Source organism: Neophocaena asiaeorientalis, unplaced genomic scaffold (assembly GCF_003031525.2).
Source record: "Neophocaena asiaeorientalis asiaeorientalis breed wild unplaced genomic scaffold, Neophocaena_asiaeorientalis_V1.1 scaffold737, whole genome shotgun sequence".
Taxonomy (NCBI): Eukaryota; Metazoa; Chordata; class Mammalia; order Artiodactyla; family Phocoenidae; genus Neophocaena; species Neophocaena asiaeorientalis.
Window position 1 is genome coordinate 765,631 of NW_020175012.1, and position 17,631 is coordinate 783,261.

A 17,631-nucleotide genomic window follows, 5' to 3' on the forward strand; every position below is an offset into this window, starting at 1 on the left:
GAGCATTTACTAGGCACCAAGCTTTGTATTAAACATTTTATACACAGGAGAGCATTTAATCCTCACAACCACCCTAGGAGTAGGTGCTCTTATTATCCCCATTTTACAGATGAGGAAACTTGAGGCTCAGAGAGGTCAATCAACTTGCCCAAGGTTACTGATTAGTAAATTGCTGAGTAGGAACTCAAGCCCACGTCTGTCCACCAGCCAAGGCTGACCACACCACAGTATATATTGACATACTATCTCCAAATGAAAACACATATGGAGTTGCCACAGAAACTTAAGGGGGGAAAAAAGACCTTCAGATTTTTCCAGAACTATAAACATCATCTAGTCTCCTTGAATCTGTACCATCCCTAAACATTGGGTCCTGGGAGGAGGGGTCTTTCCACCAACTCCCTCTCCTTCTTCCGGCCATTTCCTGATCGCCTGGAGTCAGTTTGTTTGAGGGTCCTTCACCAAAGCACGCTTCCCACTCCCAAGCGCAGGTGGATAGGACAGTGTGTTGGCCATGAGTGAACGAATTCACAGGTAGGTCTACTCAGGAGACAGCCCATATTCCTAATAGAGGGTCCCTAGATTGGCCATTGGGTCACGTGTGGACACTCTGTCCTTCTGATACTAATACTGGCAAATGGCATTACTGTATGGCAGGCTCTGCTCTAAGCATCTTACACACGTTGGCTTATTCAGTCCTCACAGCAGGGGCTTCCCTGGTGGCACAGCGGTTAGGAATCCGCCTGCCAATGCAGGGGACATGGGTTCGAGCCCTGGTCCAGGAAGATCCCACATGCCGCGGAGCAACGACGCCCGTGTGCCATACTACTGAGCCTGCACTCTAGAGCCCGCGAGCCACAACTACTGAGCTCGCGTGCCACAACTACTGAAGCCCGTGTGCCTAGAGCCCGTGCTCCGCAACAAGAGAAGCCACAATGAGAAGCCCGTGCACCACAACGAAGAGTAGCCCCCGCTTGCCGCAACTAAAGAAAACCCGCGTGCAGCAACGAAGACCCAATGCAGCCCTAAATAAATAAATAAATAAATAAATTTATTAAAGAAAAAAAGCCAAAAAAATAATAAAAAAAAAGTTCCTTACTCTCCATAATATTAAAAAAGAAAAAAAAAATCCTCACGGCAACTCTAGGAGCCTATCCCTGTTATTACCTCCATTTTACAGTCTAGGAAACCGAGCAGAGACATTAAGTAACCAGCCCAAGGTCATATAACTAGTAAGTAGAAAAGCTGGGATTCAAATACAGACTCTGGCTCCAAAGTCTATGCGCTTAATGCCTCCACCTTGGTAAGCTGGGGGCAGCAGTGCCCTTCCTAACACGTTACAGGAACTGAGAGGTACAGCAACCCCCATCTTTCAAATAATAACCAGTGAGCACAAAGGGTCAGCATGTGCTCACGGATCTCAGCATCTTAGAGCCGGAAGTGATCTTAGAGACTCTCAAGTTCAGACCCTCCGTCCAATGCACGAACTCAGGCCTGAAGAAGGGAGGTGACTTGCTGACACAGGTTCATGGTAGAGATGAGTCCAGATTCCATCTCTCCTCACATCTCCTCAGCCAAACGAGAAGGTGCAGACTGTTTTTCCAGTTTCACTGGTAGAAAAACTGAGATGACTAGTCTGTTGTCAGCAGAGGGAGACAGGCCTGAGCCCAGGACCAGAACTCACTCAATGGTCCTTAAGAGCCCAAGCATCCTTATGACACTGGGGTAAACTGAATTGGGGCTAGGTGGGGAAGGGGACCCAGCTGGTTCTCCCGAGAGGCAGAGGTCACTAATACCCCACTCAGCCAACCACCCTCAGGCCTCCAGGGGCCTGAAGGGAGGGGACAGGGACAGGGTGGGAGCAGCCAGCCCAGTGCTACCTCCGTTTGATACCTTGGAGTCCAGAGCAGACATTTCCCAGCAGGCTTAACCCTTTTTGTGCGTGCTTCCCTTCTCAAGAGAACCTTAATCACCCTCATTTGAATTTCAAATGACCTCTCCCCTCTCCCCACTCCCTGCCCCAACAGGCTTTGAGGCAGGGATATGGAAATTCACCCAGCAGTATGGAAATCATTGCCCTATGCAAATTGGGTGCCAGGACCCCATCGTCATAGCAACTACTGGGTTTCCTCTCCTTTTGGCCCCTCTCTGGGCTCTCTGGCTTAGATTTTTTGTTCCTCTTCCCAGCAGGCAGGTGGGGCACCCCTCACCGAGGTGCCCAACGGGGCCCAGACCCGCCAGGCTTCCTGCCTGCTTCTCTAGTGCAAATCTGGACCCAGATTTGGTCTCACCCAAGCGAGACCAACCGCTGTTTTTTTCTCAGCCTAGCCTAATCCGAGGATGGGCTAGATGGTGGTGAGGAAGTTCTGGAGTCTGGAGGACACAGCGATGCTCCTAGAGGGGGTGACAGGAGAGGAGAGACCTAGAGGGCTTCGGTGGTGCCAGTGATAGGAGATGGAAAGCAGGGCACGGAACCTGTATGTAAAATGCCATGCAAATTAACACCTATTATTTTTTGAGTCAACAGCACTAGTACTTTCTGGGGAGATGCCCGCAGCTCTGTTTCCGTGCTCCGAGCTTGGCACAAAGGCCTGCCCTCCCTGAGTCTCCCAGGGCCCTGCTGTTACCCAAAAGCTCCCCCACAGTCAGCTCTAAGCCCATGGAGAATCCAGGAGGGGACTTTGAACTGTCCGTGGCTGAAGTCCCTAGAAATGAAATTCAGCCTCCTTTGAGGACTCTGGTCATCCGCTCAGCTTCCCCAGTCCTGTCCTACCAGACCCTCAGGCTCCAATGAGAGGAAAGCAGCCCCAGTTGCGGCTTCCCTTTTAAGGACATGTCTGCCCCTCTTCCCCTTGGCTGTGGGGAGTGGGGAGTGAGAGGAGGCAAGGGGAGCTGCACCTGCTTCTCCCCTCAGCAGCTCTTCCTAAGGATGGGTCATCCTGGCAGAGCCCTTCCCTTCCCGAGGGGGACCCACTAGCAAATGCGGGCAGAGACTCCAACTTCCGTCTCCCCTGCCCCTCCTGTAGTTTCACAAACACCCCCGACCACCCCAGCCTGCCTTTGATAGAGCCTTGACCAGAAAGGAAGACTGTCAGTGGGTGTACCCCACCGCCAGACTGCCCACCCTGCCCTGAGGGCTTCGAGGTGGGGATCGTGTGAGTCCTGTGTGTTTGCACGTGAGTGTGAGTTGGGCGTGTGTGTGTCTGTGTGTTTGGGAGTGGGGCGGACGGAGTGTAACTGCATTTCAGTTGTCCGGATTGGGGCTGCTCCTCAAGCCCTAAGACGTAACCCTAATTTGGCTGTTCATTTCTTTTCAAATTCTTTTTCCACTTGTTCAGCATTTTTCCACACCAGGTGTTCATTGCTGTAACTGTTTCTTAAGGAGGAGGGTGGACCCAAGAGACCAAAAGCATTTACTCACAGCCTATGAGGGAGGGGGGCTGCAACTTGGGCGCCTTAGTGAAGGGCTAAGGCCCAGAAGCTACAGCGTTGAGTCTCTGGACGCTGCTCAGGGCCTCTGTGTGTGTGTGTGTGTGTGTTGGTAGCGGGTGGGGGGTGGTTGTCATTTCACCCCTGGAAGCAAAGGATAGCCTGGGACCGACCTCTCCCGCTGGATCTCCCCATCATTGCCCCCACGGCACCGACAGTGGGAGTAGGAGGGATGCTAAGAAGGTCATAAGATGTATCCATTGCCCACGGGATGCCAAAGGAAAGGGGCATTCTTATGTACACTCTTATCCTCTAATGCAGGGCACCTCCAAGTGTGGTCCAACAGCCAGGCTGGTCTGAACTGTTCATTAACGTCGGAGACCAGATGCGTCCAAACACAGAGAGTAAGAATTTAGAAATGTTCACAGCACCCCAAGTACGTCATTAGTCATTAGTGAGCGCTCCCTGTGGACGCAGTGGGGACAAGTCTGGGCCCTGTTGAATGTGTGTGGTGGGTACGAGCTGCATACCAGTCCTGCACGGTGGGACTGTGGACTGCTCTGTGACAGACCGGAAGTAAAACGACCGGTCCTGCAGCCCACATTGTTTGAAGCGGTGCCCTAAGGAATGACGGCTGATGAAACCAAGCGGAACTCCAGATGGTAAAAGACAGCACACAGATGCCTCCCCCGACCCGGCCCCCTCGCTTTGTTCCCTCTTAGGCTAGAGAGAAAAGGAGGTCCATGTTCTTCTGGGGGCTGCAGAGATGGCAGCTGGGATGGGGAAGGTAGCCTTCCTTAAAGAGACCTCCGAAAGGAAGAGGGGCGGGTGTCAGGCAGGACTTGGCTCATTTACCTGCCCTGGTGCTAAGGTTTAACATAATTTTATATTTACAAACGTACCTGCTACCCAGAGGCAAGTATTAATTTAGTCCATATGGACTGTTACCCCTCTTGAGATTGTGACATACACACTCGTAACACACTCATATATAGTATGCTTAGACTTTAAAGTATCTTGACCCATTTCGGGACATGAATGTGTTATAAACCTCCTGATTTCAAGCAACATATAAAAAAACACTGCTATTAAAAACACTTCACAACACTTTCACCTGAGCAGCATGGTCCTGCCCTGTGGGCTTGGGTTTGGGACTAGATGGGCGAGAAAGTGTGGCACAGGTGGGAGCTGCTGTAGTAATTCTTTTATTTGCAGAGGTTCTCTGTGTGCTAGAGGCAGGTACCTCCTGACGTCACAGGCTGCTCTCCCGAGACCTCTGGCACACACAGCCACGGTATGAAGCCTGGATGGTGAATTAGTACCTCCTCATCTCCCTGCACAGAAACTGGAAACATGGTGAGATGGAAGCCACTCTGGTTTGAGAAGGCCAGAACCAGGGGCAAGGGGCTTATGCCAGTCGGAAAGGACTTCCGACACTGAGAATTGTATCCTACAAGAATAGGTGGCCAAGAGAAATTGTAGGGTTAGCTTTTCTTAAGGATGGAAGATAAATGAGGGGAAAATAGCTCTAAGAACAGGATCCTTTATTTTCCAGGGATGGTTTTGAAATGGCTTCAAAGGAAGAAAGAGGTATGGACAAGATATCCTCTCAGAATCCAGGGATTCCTATCAGTTCCCCCTGGACATCTGGAGGGGCTGTGGCTTCCTTTTTGTCCTCCAGAGAGGTGAGGTAAGGGAGAGAGTGGGTACAGACCAAGGCACAGGACCAGAGTCACCAGGCTTGAATCCTAGAGCCCACCCAGCTCACTCTCTTCACTTTACTCCCTCAAGCCCTCTCTCCCGCCATATTATGACAAGGAAACTCGAGTCTAAGGCACAAGCAGACTTGTCCCACACTGCTCAGTGACAGAGCTTTGTCTTGTCTCCTGAACGTTTCTGATAATTATCAACCTAATGATGGACTGTATTTGTGTGGTGACATACACTTTGCAAAGTGCTTTCACACCCACTCTGTTATTTAATCATAAAAGGGTGTGTGTGTGTGTGTGTGTGTGTGTGTGTGTGTGTGTGTGCGTGCACACGCACGCGTGCGCCCGTGTGTCTCATTTAGAAAGAGCTGTTGATAGGAGACTGTTCTGCACCTTCCCCCAAGTCTCACCTCACCCCAGGTACTTCCTAGACTTCTCTCGTCCTCTCTGTCATTGAAAGAATAGTTTTATTCCATAAACATTTGGGTTAAAACCCACACACGTCTCTAGAGCCTTCCACCCATTTCTGCCTGGAACTGCACCTCTTCGTCACAGTGAGACGCAGTTTCTTTATCCTTAGCTCTTTTCTTGGGGACTCAGTAGGGTGGAGATGGCGAGGTCCCAGGAATGAACTGACCAAGACGGGGTTTCTCTTCTTGGGTCAGTTACTCATTATTTCTTTGGGCCTTAAGGAGAATCACTAACCTCTCTGGGCTCCCCTATATAATCGTGTCCATTCTGTCTTAAAACCATGCAGAAAGTTGCCAGATTTAAGTGAGGAGACTTTCTGCAAAGGGTCCCCACACAGCTAACTCCCCTGGATGGTCCTTCCAGACGGTGGGACACGGTGAGCCATTTCACCTCTCAGATAGGCAACTGAAGCAAAGAAGAAGGGCAGCAGGAAGGGATGACTGAACAGAGTCCGGTCCCCACCCCCTTCCTTCTTGCTCCCCTTTTCCTCCCCTGGGCTCCCCTTGTGGAGCCCTTCCTTCCCAGATCTCTGAGCAGGACAAGGGTCCTAAGTCGTCTGCTCCACTGTCATCTGGGCCTGCAAACCCCCACTGCACCAATGACAACTGAGCCTGCAGAATGCGGGGAGCCGGGGCTGGTGTGTTGGTGAGGCTGGCTCAGGATGAGAGAAGAGATGGAGACAGTTCTCTCCAAGGCCAGATTCTCACTCTCCACAGTTCACCAAAGAGAGTAAGTGGACCCCAGCTCTTTCCCTCTCTTCCCCAGCAAGCACATTTTGGCACCAGACAAGGCTTCTGCCTCTTGGATGAGACCAACCCCCCCAGCAGGGGCTTGGATTGGCTGGAGCCACCTGCCATAATTTCGGCATCTCCCTGATGCTGCCACTCTCTTGTGTCCTCTGTCCCTGGTTTCCTGTGCTGGTCCCCAGTCTTCCCACCACCATCTCTGGGTAAATAGTCACTAGAAAGACCCAAGTTTAATTCTGTCATTTGCTAGATACAGGACCTTGGGGAAATCAGCTAACCAGCCTCAATTTCCCCGTCTGCAAAGTGGGATGGTGCCATCTACACTCACAGAATTGTTGTAAAGTCCAAATACACTGTTTGAACATGCTCTTCCAAACACAGGTTGGCCCTGTGATCCACTCCACCATGAAGCCCTGGAGGAAAGCTCCTGGAAGACAGGGCCTGTTTCGTCATCTTTCTGAGCCCAGGGTCTGACACAAGCGAGGACTGCCAGCGAGGTCAGAGAAGAGGATGGAGCCTGAACAGAGCAAGGCAGCTGGAGGTGTCAGAAGGAGAGCGGGCTGAGAAGGGTGGTGGAAGGAGGGGATATAGGGGCTGAGGGAGGTGACGGGGTAGACGGGCAGAACTCAGGGCTGAGGAAGTCCCCACACAAATGCACAGTGTGGGAACTGATGGCAGAGAATATGGAAAAGCAGAACTGCATACACATCTTTAAAAATTCAGCCCTTAGAGGCTATCCAGCCCGAAACCCTCCTTAATGGGGAGGAAAATAAATGTCTGGGTGGGAAGACATTTGCCCAATAACCTGCAGGGAGTTAACAGCCTGCAGTCAGGACTGAGCTTGATTACTGGTTAGAAGCTGTGTGATCCTGGGCTAGTTAGTTTCTCATTCTGAGCCACAATTTCCTCATTGATAAAAATGGCAATTGTAAGAATTAAAGGAGGTAATGCATGTACAGTTGGCTCCATGGGCCTGAATATGGGAAGGAGGCTCTGTGGATGTGACTGGCCTTTCCCTTCTTCTTCTCAAGCCCACCGTATTTGTCCTCCCCTGTGTAGGAGGCTACACTGTGACCAGAGTGGTCAAAAGTCACAGGGTTATCTGCTTGGGTGCTTGGGGATGGTCAGTTATGGAGCTGGGAGCTTTTGAAATGTGGGTAAGGCTATGTTCTTATCAACCACTCAGTTGAGAACCGGAAAAAAAAAAATTGGTGTCAGCCTCAAGAAGGAAGGAAAAGTAAAAACGGGAAGTAAGAGGAAGGATAGAAAAGCTGATAGTTCAGAAATCTAGAAACAGCTTGGCTTCAGTCTTCTGCAGGGTGTGGAAACAACACTGGCCAGGGGGTCGGGAGCCTTCTCTGGTCCCGAGCGCTGTCACAAAGACACTGAATTTCTCCTCTGTCCACCCATGCCTCGGCCTTCCTCATAGACCGAAGGAAAGGAAAGGATGAGCTAGCTGCCCTGCCAGGTCTCTACCAACCGGGAGGTCTGTGTCTGGACTGGAGAACGCTCTCCTTTGCAGTCCTGGCCAGCGTGGAGGGGAAATTCACTTCCCTTTCCCAGCTCCCACCTCGTGCACCTTGGGGATTTCACACAACACAGAGGGTGCTCTCAGGGAGCTGGGGCTTTCTAGGTCACCCTTCTTTATAGTTTCTTTAAAACCCAGAGACAAACCGCCCCTTAATTCAGGCACTGTTGGGAAGGGGAATCTGCCTTTTAAAAATCCAAAGGAAGCCATTAAACCAAGTTGGTAATCGCTGTGACTCACGATAAGTTTTCCTCTGTAAAAAATGAGTCAGAATGACTTTCCAGGAAGCTTGGTTACTTTAATTAGCTGCCTCTTTTTTTCTTGCCCTTAAAAACATGCAGTAATTTGACAGTCACCTAAGTAAGGATGCTACCAGCCACCAAGCTGAGCCGCTAGAAGTGAAGGATCTGGGAATGGAGGCGTTCTGACAGATGAACTAAAGGGTCTCTTTGGAGTTGAGGAGGACCCACACAGAATCTTTCCCTGAATGGTGGAAGGAACAAAATCAACCTGTAGGGTTGATCCACTTGGCCTGAGTGAAGGGGAGAAGGGCACCCCAGCTACCTGCAGCCCCAGAACACTTAGCATCAAGTCTCGTTGTGTATATTACAGAATCTTAATGATGCCATTAGAGGAAATGATGACCGCAGCTGTCATGTGCCAAGCACTGTGCTAAGGGCTTTAAATATCTCAGCTAACTCTCAACCCACTCTCTAAGATGGACATTAATTGTCCTCTTTAGAAGAGATGAGGTTAAATTAACTCATCAGATCACATAAACCAGTCAGCAGCAGAGCTGTGATTCTCACCCCAGGTCTGTTTGATTCTAAATCCATACTCTTCAAAGGTCATCGGTTCCTGCCTCCTAGGGAAGCAACGCGGCTGGCCCAAGGTCACATTCTGAACTTGCAGACATGAGATGACACTCGTATTCTGAAAGTCCCAGTTTATGTTCAGACTCTTTCTCCTTCAACCTTTCTCCTTCAAGCTCCCACAGTCCCAGACAGGAGGCCAGAGCTTGCTGAGACTGCCTGTAACGCCTTAACCTTCCTAATCCCCACCCAGGTTCTGAACTCCCTCTGTCTCCTGGATCGCTTTTCAGGGTTTCATGTAGGTCCTTCTCACTCCTGACACAGTTGTCTTGACTTGGTCCCGTAACTAATAACAAAGCACCAGAGCTATCCTGTTAAGTGTGGACTTCCACCCTCATGGACACTCTCTTAGCTATGTCACCACATACCTGGGGCAATATACCTGGCTCAGGTGAACAGGGTCGGCTCTAGCCAGCCTGCTACTGGGAAAGGGTGACTCAACTTCTGAATCAAGGCTTCTGGACTCTGGTTTTTCTCTAGGGAAGAGTTCAGAGCAGAGATGTACCTATTACTACTCATCAGGTGAACTGATATGAAAGCCTTGCTGGAGTTCTGGAGATCAAAGGGAATTTTCTTCACAACTGGGGAGAACAGATACCCCACTCCACAGACCTTTAGTGAAACATACTCAGCTAATAAATCAATTGACAAATGGTTGCAATTGGCCCACTCTCTCCAAGCTTAACTGTTCCCAGACACAAAGCAAAGTATAAAACGTGTACCACTACCCGTGTAAACAGACAGTTTCAATACTAAATGGAGGGCGGAGGGGCAGAAGAGTTTACGGTAAATGTATGCTGCAGGTGTCTCCACAAGACCCCCAATTATCGTGTCCCTGATCCTGAGTCTTTTAGCTTCAAGAATGGAACTAGACTGCACCTGAAGACGTGGGAAAAGATTTTAGCTCTGGGGAACATCGATTCTCTTCCACTTCTAATTTCTATGCCTCTAATGGTCCAGATGAAAGACTAACTGAGGTCTTGTTGGGATACTATTAAAGTTATTTGGTGGTGTTACAATTTATGCTCATCTTTCTTCAAGTTCTTTTTAATTATATGGAGCTTTCAAAGCAAGGTTTGGACTATGGAGTTAAAAGAGAGAGCTAGGGGCTTCCCTGGTGGCGCAGTGGTTGAGAGTCCGTCTGCCGATGCAGGGGACACGGGTTCGCGCCCCAGTCCGGGAAGATCTCACATGCCATGGAGCGGCTGCGCCCGTGAGCCATGGCCACTGAGCCTGCGCGTCCGGAGCCTGTGCTCCGCAATGGGAGAGGCCACAACAGTGAGAGGCCCGCGTACCGTAAAAAAAAAAAAAAAAAAAAAAGAGAGAGAGAGAGCTATGAAACTTTCTTCTCAACTCTTCCCTCTCCTTTTCCTTTTATTCACAAAGCAAAGTCATCTACAGGCACCAAGCCCTCCTTTCTGGGTCTGTTTGCCACCCACATGCATGTAATTTGGAAGAGGAACACTTGTACATGGGCCTCTTTGATTAGTTCCTTGAGTAGGATTATTGAGAAATCTGGGGTTAAAAGGCCTTAGTTCCCATCTACCAGAGACACATTCTGCCTTCTGTCAGTCAGTAGCAGCTGGGAACACAGCCTGCTGCTTCTAGGGGTCTTGAAAAAAAAATGGTACTGATGAACCTAGTTGCAGGGCAGGAATAAAGATGTAGACATAGAGCATGGACTTGAGGACACGGGGTGGGAGGGGGAAGCTAGGGCGAAGTGAGAGTAGCATCGACATATATACACTATGGAATGTAAAATAGTTGGCTGGTGGGAAGTAGCCGCATAGCACAGGGAGATCAGCTCGGTGCTTTGCGATGACCTAGAGGGGTGGGATAGGGAGGGAGGGAGGGAGGCTCGAGAGGGAGGGGATATGGGGACGTGTGTATGCGTACGGCTGATTCGTTTTGTTGTGCAACAGAAGCTAACAGTATTGTGAAGCAATTATACTGCAAAAAAGATCTATTAAAAAAATAGTAAAAAAACTAAAAGCAAAAAAACAAATGTTACTTAAAAATGAAAAAAAAAAAAAGTGAATCTCCTCCCTAACTTCTTGTTTGTTTCTAAGGATCTGGCCCTTTCCTAGCCTAGTGTCAGAGGCTTTGTTCCGTTGTATACCAATGTCTACTGTTCAAAGGCTCCAGGGTCATACCCCCTGTCTCTAGGGAATCCCTTCATTTCCTAAGACCCAGCCTTTGGGTCTGATTGGCTGAAAGACCAAGCCAGAAGAGGTACCACGTTATTCCATTATTCGATGAATTCCAGTAACTATGTCCTGCCCTTGCTTTTCTGTTTCATTTCCCAGAAGAGGAGACCCTTACCTGTCTCCACCTGGCTGAGAGCACTTCGAGCAACTGTAGAATCTGCTACATCCCCACTCATCTTGATATCTGCAGGGAAAACACAACTGATTTTAGTAACAGGTCACAATTTTTCTCGCTATGACATATGTGGCTTTAACTAAACAGCGAAGATGAATGTGTAATTACAACAAGCATCAGACTTTCAGATTCCTAAACATACAACTATTAGAATATTCATAAGCTTGGGGCACATATCCCCTCATCCCAGACTTGCCTCCTTTCCCCCTTCCTCCAGTGCTACTGCAGGGTCTCTCCCCTTTGCATCGTTCACGGCCACTTCCTTCTATCACCAGGCTCAGTTGGTAAAAATTTAACAAGGGGAAGGGTACAGCGGAGGGAGGGGAATGGGGGAGAGCGCTCCTCATTCTCCATCCTCATTTCCTTTGGGATTTGGGGAATGTCTGTTATTTTTTAAAGTAGCGTAAGAAATATCCATCTCCCGTCCTCCCCCTCATAATAACTCTACCTTGAGAGATAAGAGCACCCTTGAACCAAGGCTTGCCCTTCTCATCTTTTTTAGCCAATCCTGCCTCTATTCTCTGCCTGATTCTCAGAGGTCAACCCACTGTCTGGTGATCAAACCCTAGTTCCTGTGTGGCCCTCCTTGGGAACCCTTACCTTCTCTCCTACTCCTTCAATGTTCTCAGTTAAGAAAGGGACGGCAGGCGGGTCAGTGTCCCGCGGAGAGAGAAGACCTACACAAGGCCCCCTGTCTCAGCCCCCAAGTGCTGCGGGTCTGGCCTCTCTGCCCTGCTTCATTTCAATAAATTAAACATTTACCCACAACAGACAGCTGCCACTGCCTAAGAGGCCCCTAAGTCTCCTCAAGGGTCAGCAAAGAGAAGGAAAGAGACAACTTTGAGCTAACTCACTCTCAGCTCCTCTCCTTATGAAACCACCCAAATACTGAAGCCGTTAAAGACAGAAGAATATTTTATTCAAATCATGTTGACCCCCCCTGCCCCCCCCTTCTCTGGGGCAGCACTTTAACTCTTTCAAACCAGATAAAGTCTTGGTGAGCCAATTTGCATACCCGGCCCCCCCCAGCCAATCCCGGGTAAGCAGCCCGTCTTAATTTGGGCCACGTAGTTGGGCAGTTGACAGTCTGGATGCCTGAGGTCTGGAGATGACCAGGATGAGGGAGAAGGGTGGACCTCCGCCCCAGGAAAAGCAGGAAGAAACCGACTTTTATTTCTTCTTCTTCTTCTACTTTTTTTTTTTTTTTATGGCAATGATATGTGTGGCTCTTGCAGAGATTTAAAGTGTGGTCCCAGGGGATGTAGTGACTGCAGTGCACGAGGGGTGACTGCCATGCCAAGCAAGACAGAGATGGGGAGTCCCGAGGTTCTCCAGCCCTTGGAACACCCCAGGAGCAGGGGAGGGAGTAAGCAACCTTGGGAGCCACTGTAGTTTGAGGAATAGTTTTGAGACCGGTCAAAGTGATGACTCCCAGGTAAATACCTGGAGCTCCGTACAGTCCTCCCCAGACATCCACGCTGTCCTGCGTGGTTACAGACCTCTAGGGGAAACCCTGCAGCCACACTTGCCACCCCTCTCAGTGCACTACATTTAAGAAGGCATTTCTCCAGCCTAACCAAAGTCCTTCCTGCTGCAGTTTGAAACTTTTTGTACAGTCTGTCATGCATGAATATGCAGAGTAACTAGTGTGGGCCACCTGGACAGGTCTGCAAAGGGCTTCTGCTACTCCACGCTTTCTGCTCCAGTGGGGAAATGGGCTTAGCTTCGTCCCACCCATGAAGTGCCACGCTGGAGCTGGGCATTGCCTATTATAGATCGGCTCAGTTACACTTCCCCATAGGGATCCTTCGGCAGTGCTGAGAAAACGTCAGAGACTGCTGGGAAGGGGCGGGAGGGGGTGAGTGCTCACCACCTCTCCCGTTGCTGAGCACAGGCTCCAGACGCGCAGGCTCAGCGGCCATGGCTCACCGGCCCAGCCGCTCCGCGGCATGTGGGATCCTCCCAGACCGGGGCACAAGCCCGCGTCCCCTGCATTGGCAGGCGGACTCCCAACCACTGCGCCACCAGGGAAGCCCTCTCAGTGGGCTTTTAAACCTGCTTCAGTGGCGCCGGGAATTCAGAGCATGGGTTTTGACAGCAGACAGACCTGGATTTAATCCCAGTGCCATCCTAACTAGCACAGGGGGACCCTGGCCACATATTTGAACCTCAGTTTTCTCAGCTAAAAAAAAAAAATGAGAAAAATGATACTCCCCAGAGTTATAGGGAGGAGCAAATAAGATACTGAATGAAAACCGCCTGGCACAGTTCCTGGTACAAAGGAAGCACGTGATAAATGAATTAACTAAACAGATACTTAGGCTTCGATCGGAGTCCCCTTCTCCCATTACAGTAAACAGCTTTGGTTTTTCTGTCTAAGCAGTATCATAATTTGTCCTTTACCTGGGAAGCCATCTGCATTCTCCCAATTCTGACTTCATGGGAAAAACGCTCATGGGGACAAGAAGAATTTAAGAGGTAGTGAGGGTGGGATGATGACCAGGTATTCTGAATCAACTTATTTCAAACATCTGACATTTAAGAAGGGTGATATTTTAGCTAAACCATAATTCTATGCCTGTAACCCAAACACTCCTCCAACACCCATTCCCTGCACCACCTTTAACTCTACCCAAAAGCCATCTCTCTGATCTTTTAAATTAACATAAAAGGTAGTCCTAATCATGTCTAAAATTAACTTTTGAAGGAGTCAAAGGCTCCACACTCTTCCAGGACATCTACTCATTGGATGTACCCATTATGGGAGCAACATTGTGACACTTTGGGATTGGACAGGGATTTGAGTCTGAATGGAGGGTCAGGCTGAGATGATCTGTAAAACCTCTTAATTCCCATAGGGTGTTAAGACACTGAGAACCTGTTCCTGTTGGGTAGGAGGCCGAGGCTGATGGGTGGGACGAGCTCTTGGGTCTCAGCCTAAAAATGGGCCAACACCGAAACTCGCCGAGACGCCATAACCCTTCGCCTGTCGGACAGCACTTGGGCGGAGGTGAGTGAGAGAGGTGTGGGGTGCAGTCAGGCTTCTCTGCTGTTCTAATCTCAGCTGGCAACTGAGGAGGCTCCTTGCCATCACTCCCTTCCCTGGGGAGGCTCAGCTGGTCCGTGTAAGAACCCAGATACCAGATGCAGCCCCTCATCTGCTTCACCGGCGCTGTCACCTTCTGAAGCTGGAGCGAAATGTTGGCTGCTGGCCTTGACCTCCCTGTGCCTTGGCATGACCCAGCAGCAACCCCTCCTTACACATCTGTGAACCAGGATGTGTGTGTGAACCTGCAGGAGCAAAGTCCAAGGGGCAGCACTTCCCCAGGCTGCAGGCTGAGTGTCCATGATGTCCTGGGCCTCCTGGGTCCAGGCTACGCCAGGAAAACAAAAGGCCCACTATTCTCTCTCCTACTGTCCATCTTCATCTCTTCGGAAGGGACTGGAGCTCCCTCCTGACTCCCACACCCACTGCTGCAGGCACTTCTACCACAGGGAATTCAAGGGGCCCACCGGTCCTACTTCTGAGCTAGCCAGGCCTCCAACTCTCCCCTGGAGGAGATGCTTCTGGCCTCTTCTTCAAGAGAAATGCACTTCCTCTCAAGAGACCTTCCAACCCAATGGTCCTGAGCTGGAACTGGTATCAGTCTGTGAGACTCGATCCTCCTTTCCCAACGCTGATAGAGAACAGCTCGCAGTGAGGAAAAGGGCAAAAAACAGATGCTCTGGGACTAACCAGGTGTCCCCCTCCGGCTCGTTTCCCACTGTTTCCCACTGTTTCCTCCATCTCTTCTCTCCCTCCTGAGCTTTCTGTCTGACTCTTATCTACCTGCATTGGGCCTGGGAGGGAGGAGCCCCTCCTTAGCCTGGGTGCCCCTGTGTCTGGTGACCTCATGCCTGCTCAGGTGTTTGTGCTCCCACGTGAGAGGTGTTCTACAAAATACAAAGTGCTGAGGTCCCAGGCCAACCTGAATCACGGCTGGTACCCAGGTTATCAAAGCAAAAAGATGGGCTGACTCAGGGGCCGCAGTGCTTGTGGAGCTGCTGAGTGGGGGACCTTACGCATTACTTTGTGTGCCCCTGCTCTCCCTCCAACCCTCCCAAACTGTTGCAGTAGATCCATGGAGGGGGAATCCCCAAGGGCCTAGGACTGGGGATTTACAGGGCAAGTGCTGTTTATAAAGCATCCACAGGACACAGGATCACTGGGAGGGGAAAAGTAGGGCTCAGAAGAGACCAGATTTCCACAGAGAGGATCCTGGACTGAGAGACCCTAGAGAGGGGCCCCCAGGGAGACACTCCATAGACGGATCCTCCCTCAGAGACCCCACAGCAGGGCCCTTGATGAAAGACCTTACAAAGATGACCCCGGACTAAAAAGCCCACTGAGAAGACCCAACAAAGGGAGCCCTCAAATGGAGACCTAGTTAGAGAGGCCCCACAGAAAGTCCCAAATTGAGCGATCCCTTTGAGGTCTCCAAAGGGGAACCAGACACCACAGAGAGGCCAGGAAACCTCACAGGGAGGCCAGGCAGACCTGAGGGGAGATAGACTACAGAAGCGGGCTGGGAAGCAGTGGCAAGCAAATGTAGAGAGATGACTCAGGTCACCCACCCGAGGTAAACAGGTGGACGGAGAACTCACCTGAGGAGTCAGCGCACCCTGGGTTTAGCTCAATCACCCCCTTTGTGTCTGCCTGCAGGGGACAGGGCTGGGGGAGGTGCGCGGGCTTCTGAAAAGCGTCAGCCTGGAGCTTCCTCCCAGGCCAGGCACGGAGGGCTTGGCCTCCTCACCTCAACCTCACCCTCTCTTTCCTGCTCTCAGCTAGATCCTCTTAGCCCCCAGGTGGCCTCCCTGCTGGGTCCCAGCTGCCCCCCCCCTCCTCCCACTTCCCCCAGAGCAGGAGCCTCCAGTAGACAATGAGGTGGAAAACCCCCAGGGAGTCTCTGATCTTGGTCCTAAAGAACTTCCCACTGGGGGGCATGCCTTCAGGTTTTGCTCCCATGCACACCTAGGCCTTCTTGGTGGAACGTGGAGGAAGGAGAACCCGGGACCTGCCCCCAGCTATGTCCAGCTCCATGCTGGTGCTACGAGGTCTGAAAATGGACTTCCCCCAACCATTGGATGATACCCAGTTGGATGATTCTTTCCGCCACACCGAGCCCTCCCTGGCATGTCCTGGCACCTGGGGATCCGCTCAGAGCTAACACCTCACCATCTGCTGGTTTTCACTCAGCCCCACCAGGACTGCGTCTGGGAAACTGGGTCTCCCCCGTGCACCCACTGCTGCTTGATTTCAAGGATTGGCGGCTCCAGCAAGGGCCAAAGCCTCCAGCCTACCCTGCTCCTTGGGGTAGGTCATGAGAATTGACTCCCTCACTCTTCCTCCAGAAAGGAGAGCAGGTAACAAAATTCCTGTCAACAGCTCTGAAGTCCTTAATGAAGGTCATTCATTGGGTGTTGCCCCCTTTAAGAGGCAAGTTGCTGGTTTGAAATGGCCAAATCAGGCTCAGCTTTCTCCACGTCAGTCCGTCTCTGCTCAGGCCCTCAGACCTCCAGAAGGCCCACCCCAACACCAAGTCCAACCTCCAGGATTAGTAGCTCTGGTCTTTGCCTGGCTGTGGAAGGAGGGATCAGCAGGGTGAATGGAGGGGTCTTGGTTCACTCCATGCCCATAGACCTTTCACGCAGGGGAAACTGACTCCCGGAAAAGCATTTCCATGGCCTAGGTTCCCACCCCTGAGGAGAGGAGGGCTTGGTATCTAAATCCATGGGACATGGAACACAGAGGGTGTATCTCTCACTGCCCCCCCACCCCCCAGACGCAGAGATGGAAGCGCTTTCCCACAGGGCCCCGGCTCAGCCCCCGCACGCGGGCTCCCCAGCCCCGCTGCGCACCAGCCTACGGCACTGCCTAGACTCACGGAGCAGGGGAGCAGGTACACCTTCACGGGTGGGGTCTGCTCCACCTCCTCTCCCAACACACATGGGGACAGGTAGACTCACCTCTGACACACACGGACACATGCTTCCCCAGGCCCTGATCAATACATGTGCACCATGGCACCTGCCCCAGGTGTGCCTCTGTAAATGCCCAGCTCCACTCACTTTTCCTAGGCACCCCCTAGACCTTACCAATATCCACTCTCCCTATACTTCACGTAAATGCCTGGGACACCAAACACGCAACATGTGGATACACGTATTTCCCTCACTTCTGCACTCCAAGGTCCACACCCCTGGCTGAGCCAGTGAGCCACCCTTCTGCAACCAGTGAACAGGGCAACTTCCCCGAGACTACCACAGCTCAGCAGGCCCAGGTCCCACAGGGCTGCGGCTCTCCAGATGCCAGCGCTCTCCAAGATGCGAGGCTTCAGAAGCCCTCCCACCCTCCACCGTAGCCCCTACCTTCATTCTTCCCCAAAGTCCCCCAGACGGACCCTGCGCCCGCCAGCTCGGGGCGACCCGCTATCCACACTGCCCTCTCCTGGCCG

General features: G+C 51.3%; 1 protein-coding gene across 1 annotated transcript in view; it reads right to left on the bottom strand.

Moving 5' to 3' along the window:
• Positions 1-17,631, bottom strand: part of POU2F3 (POU class 2 homeobox 3) — an 83,726-nt gene that overhangs the window by 61,509 nt on the left and 4,586 nt on the right. Inside the window, exons 3-4 of the mRNA XM_024761908.1 lie at positions 15,782-15,833; positions 11,078-11,146 (exon numbers count right to left, since the gene is read on the bottom strand). Of these exons, the coding sequence (XP_024617676.1) occupies positions 11,078-11,146; positions 15,782-15,833 (121 nt within the window). The remainder of the gene's footprint in view (positions 1-11,077; positions 11,147-15,781; positions 15,834-17,631) is intronic.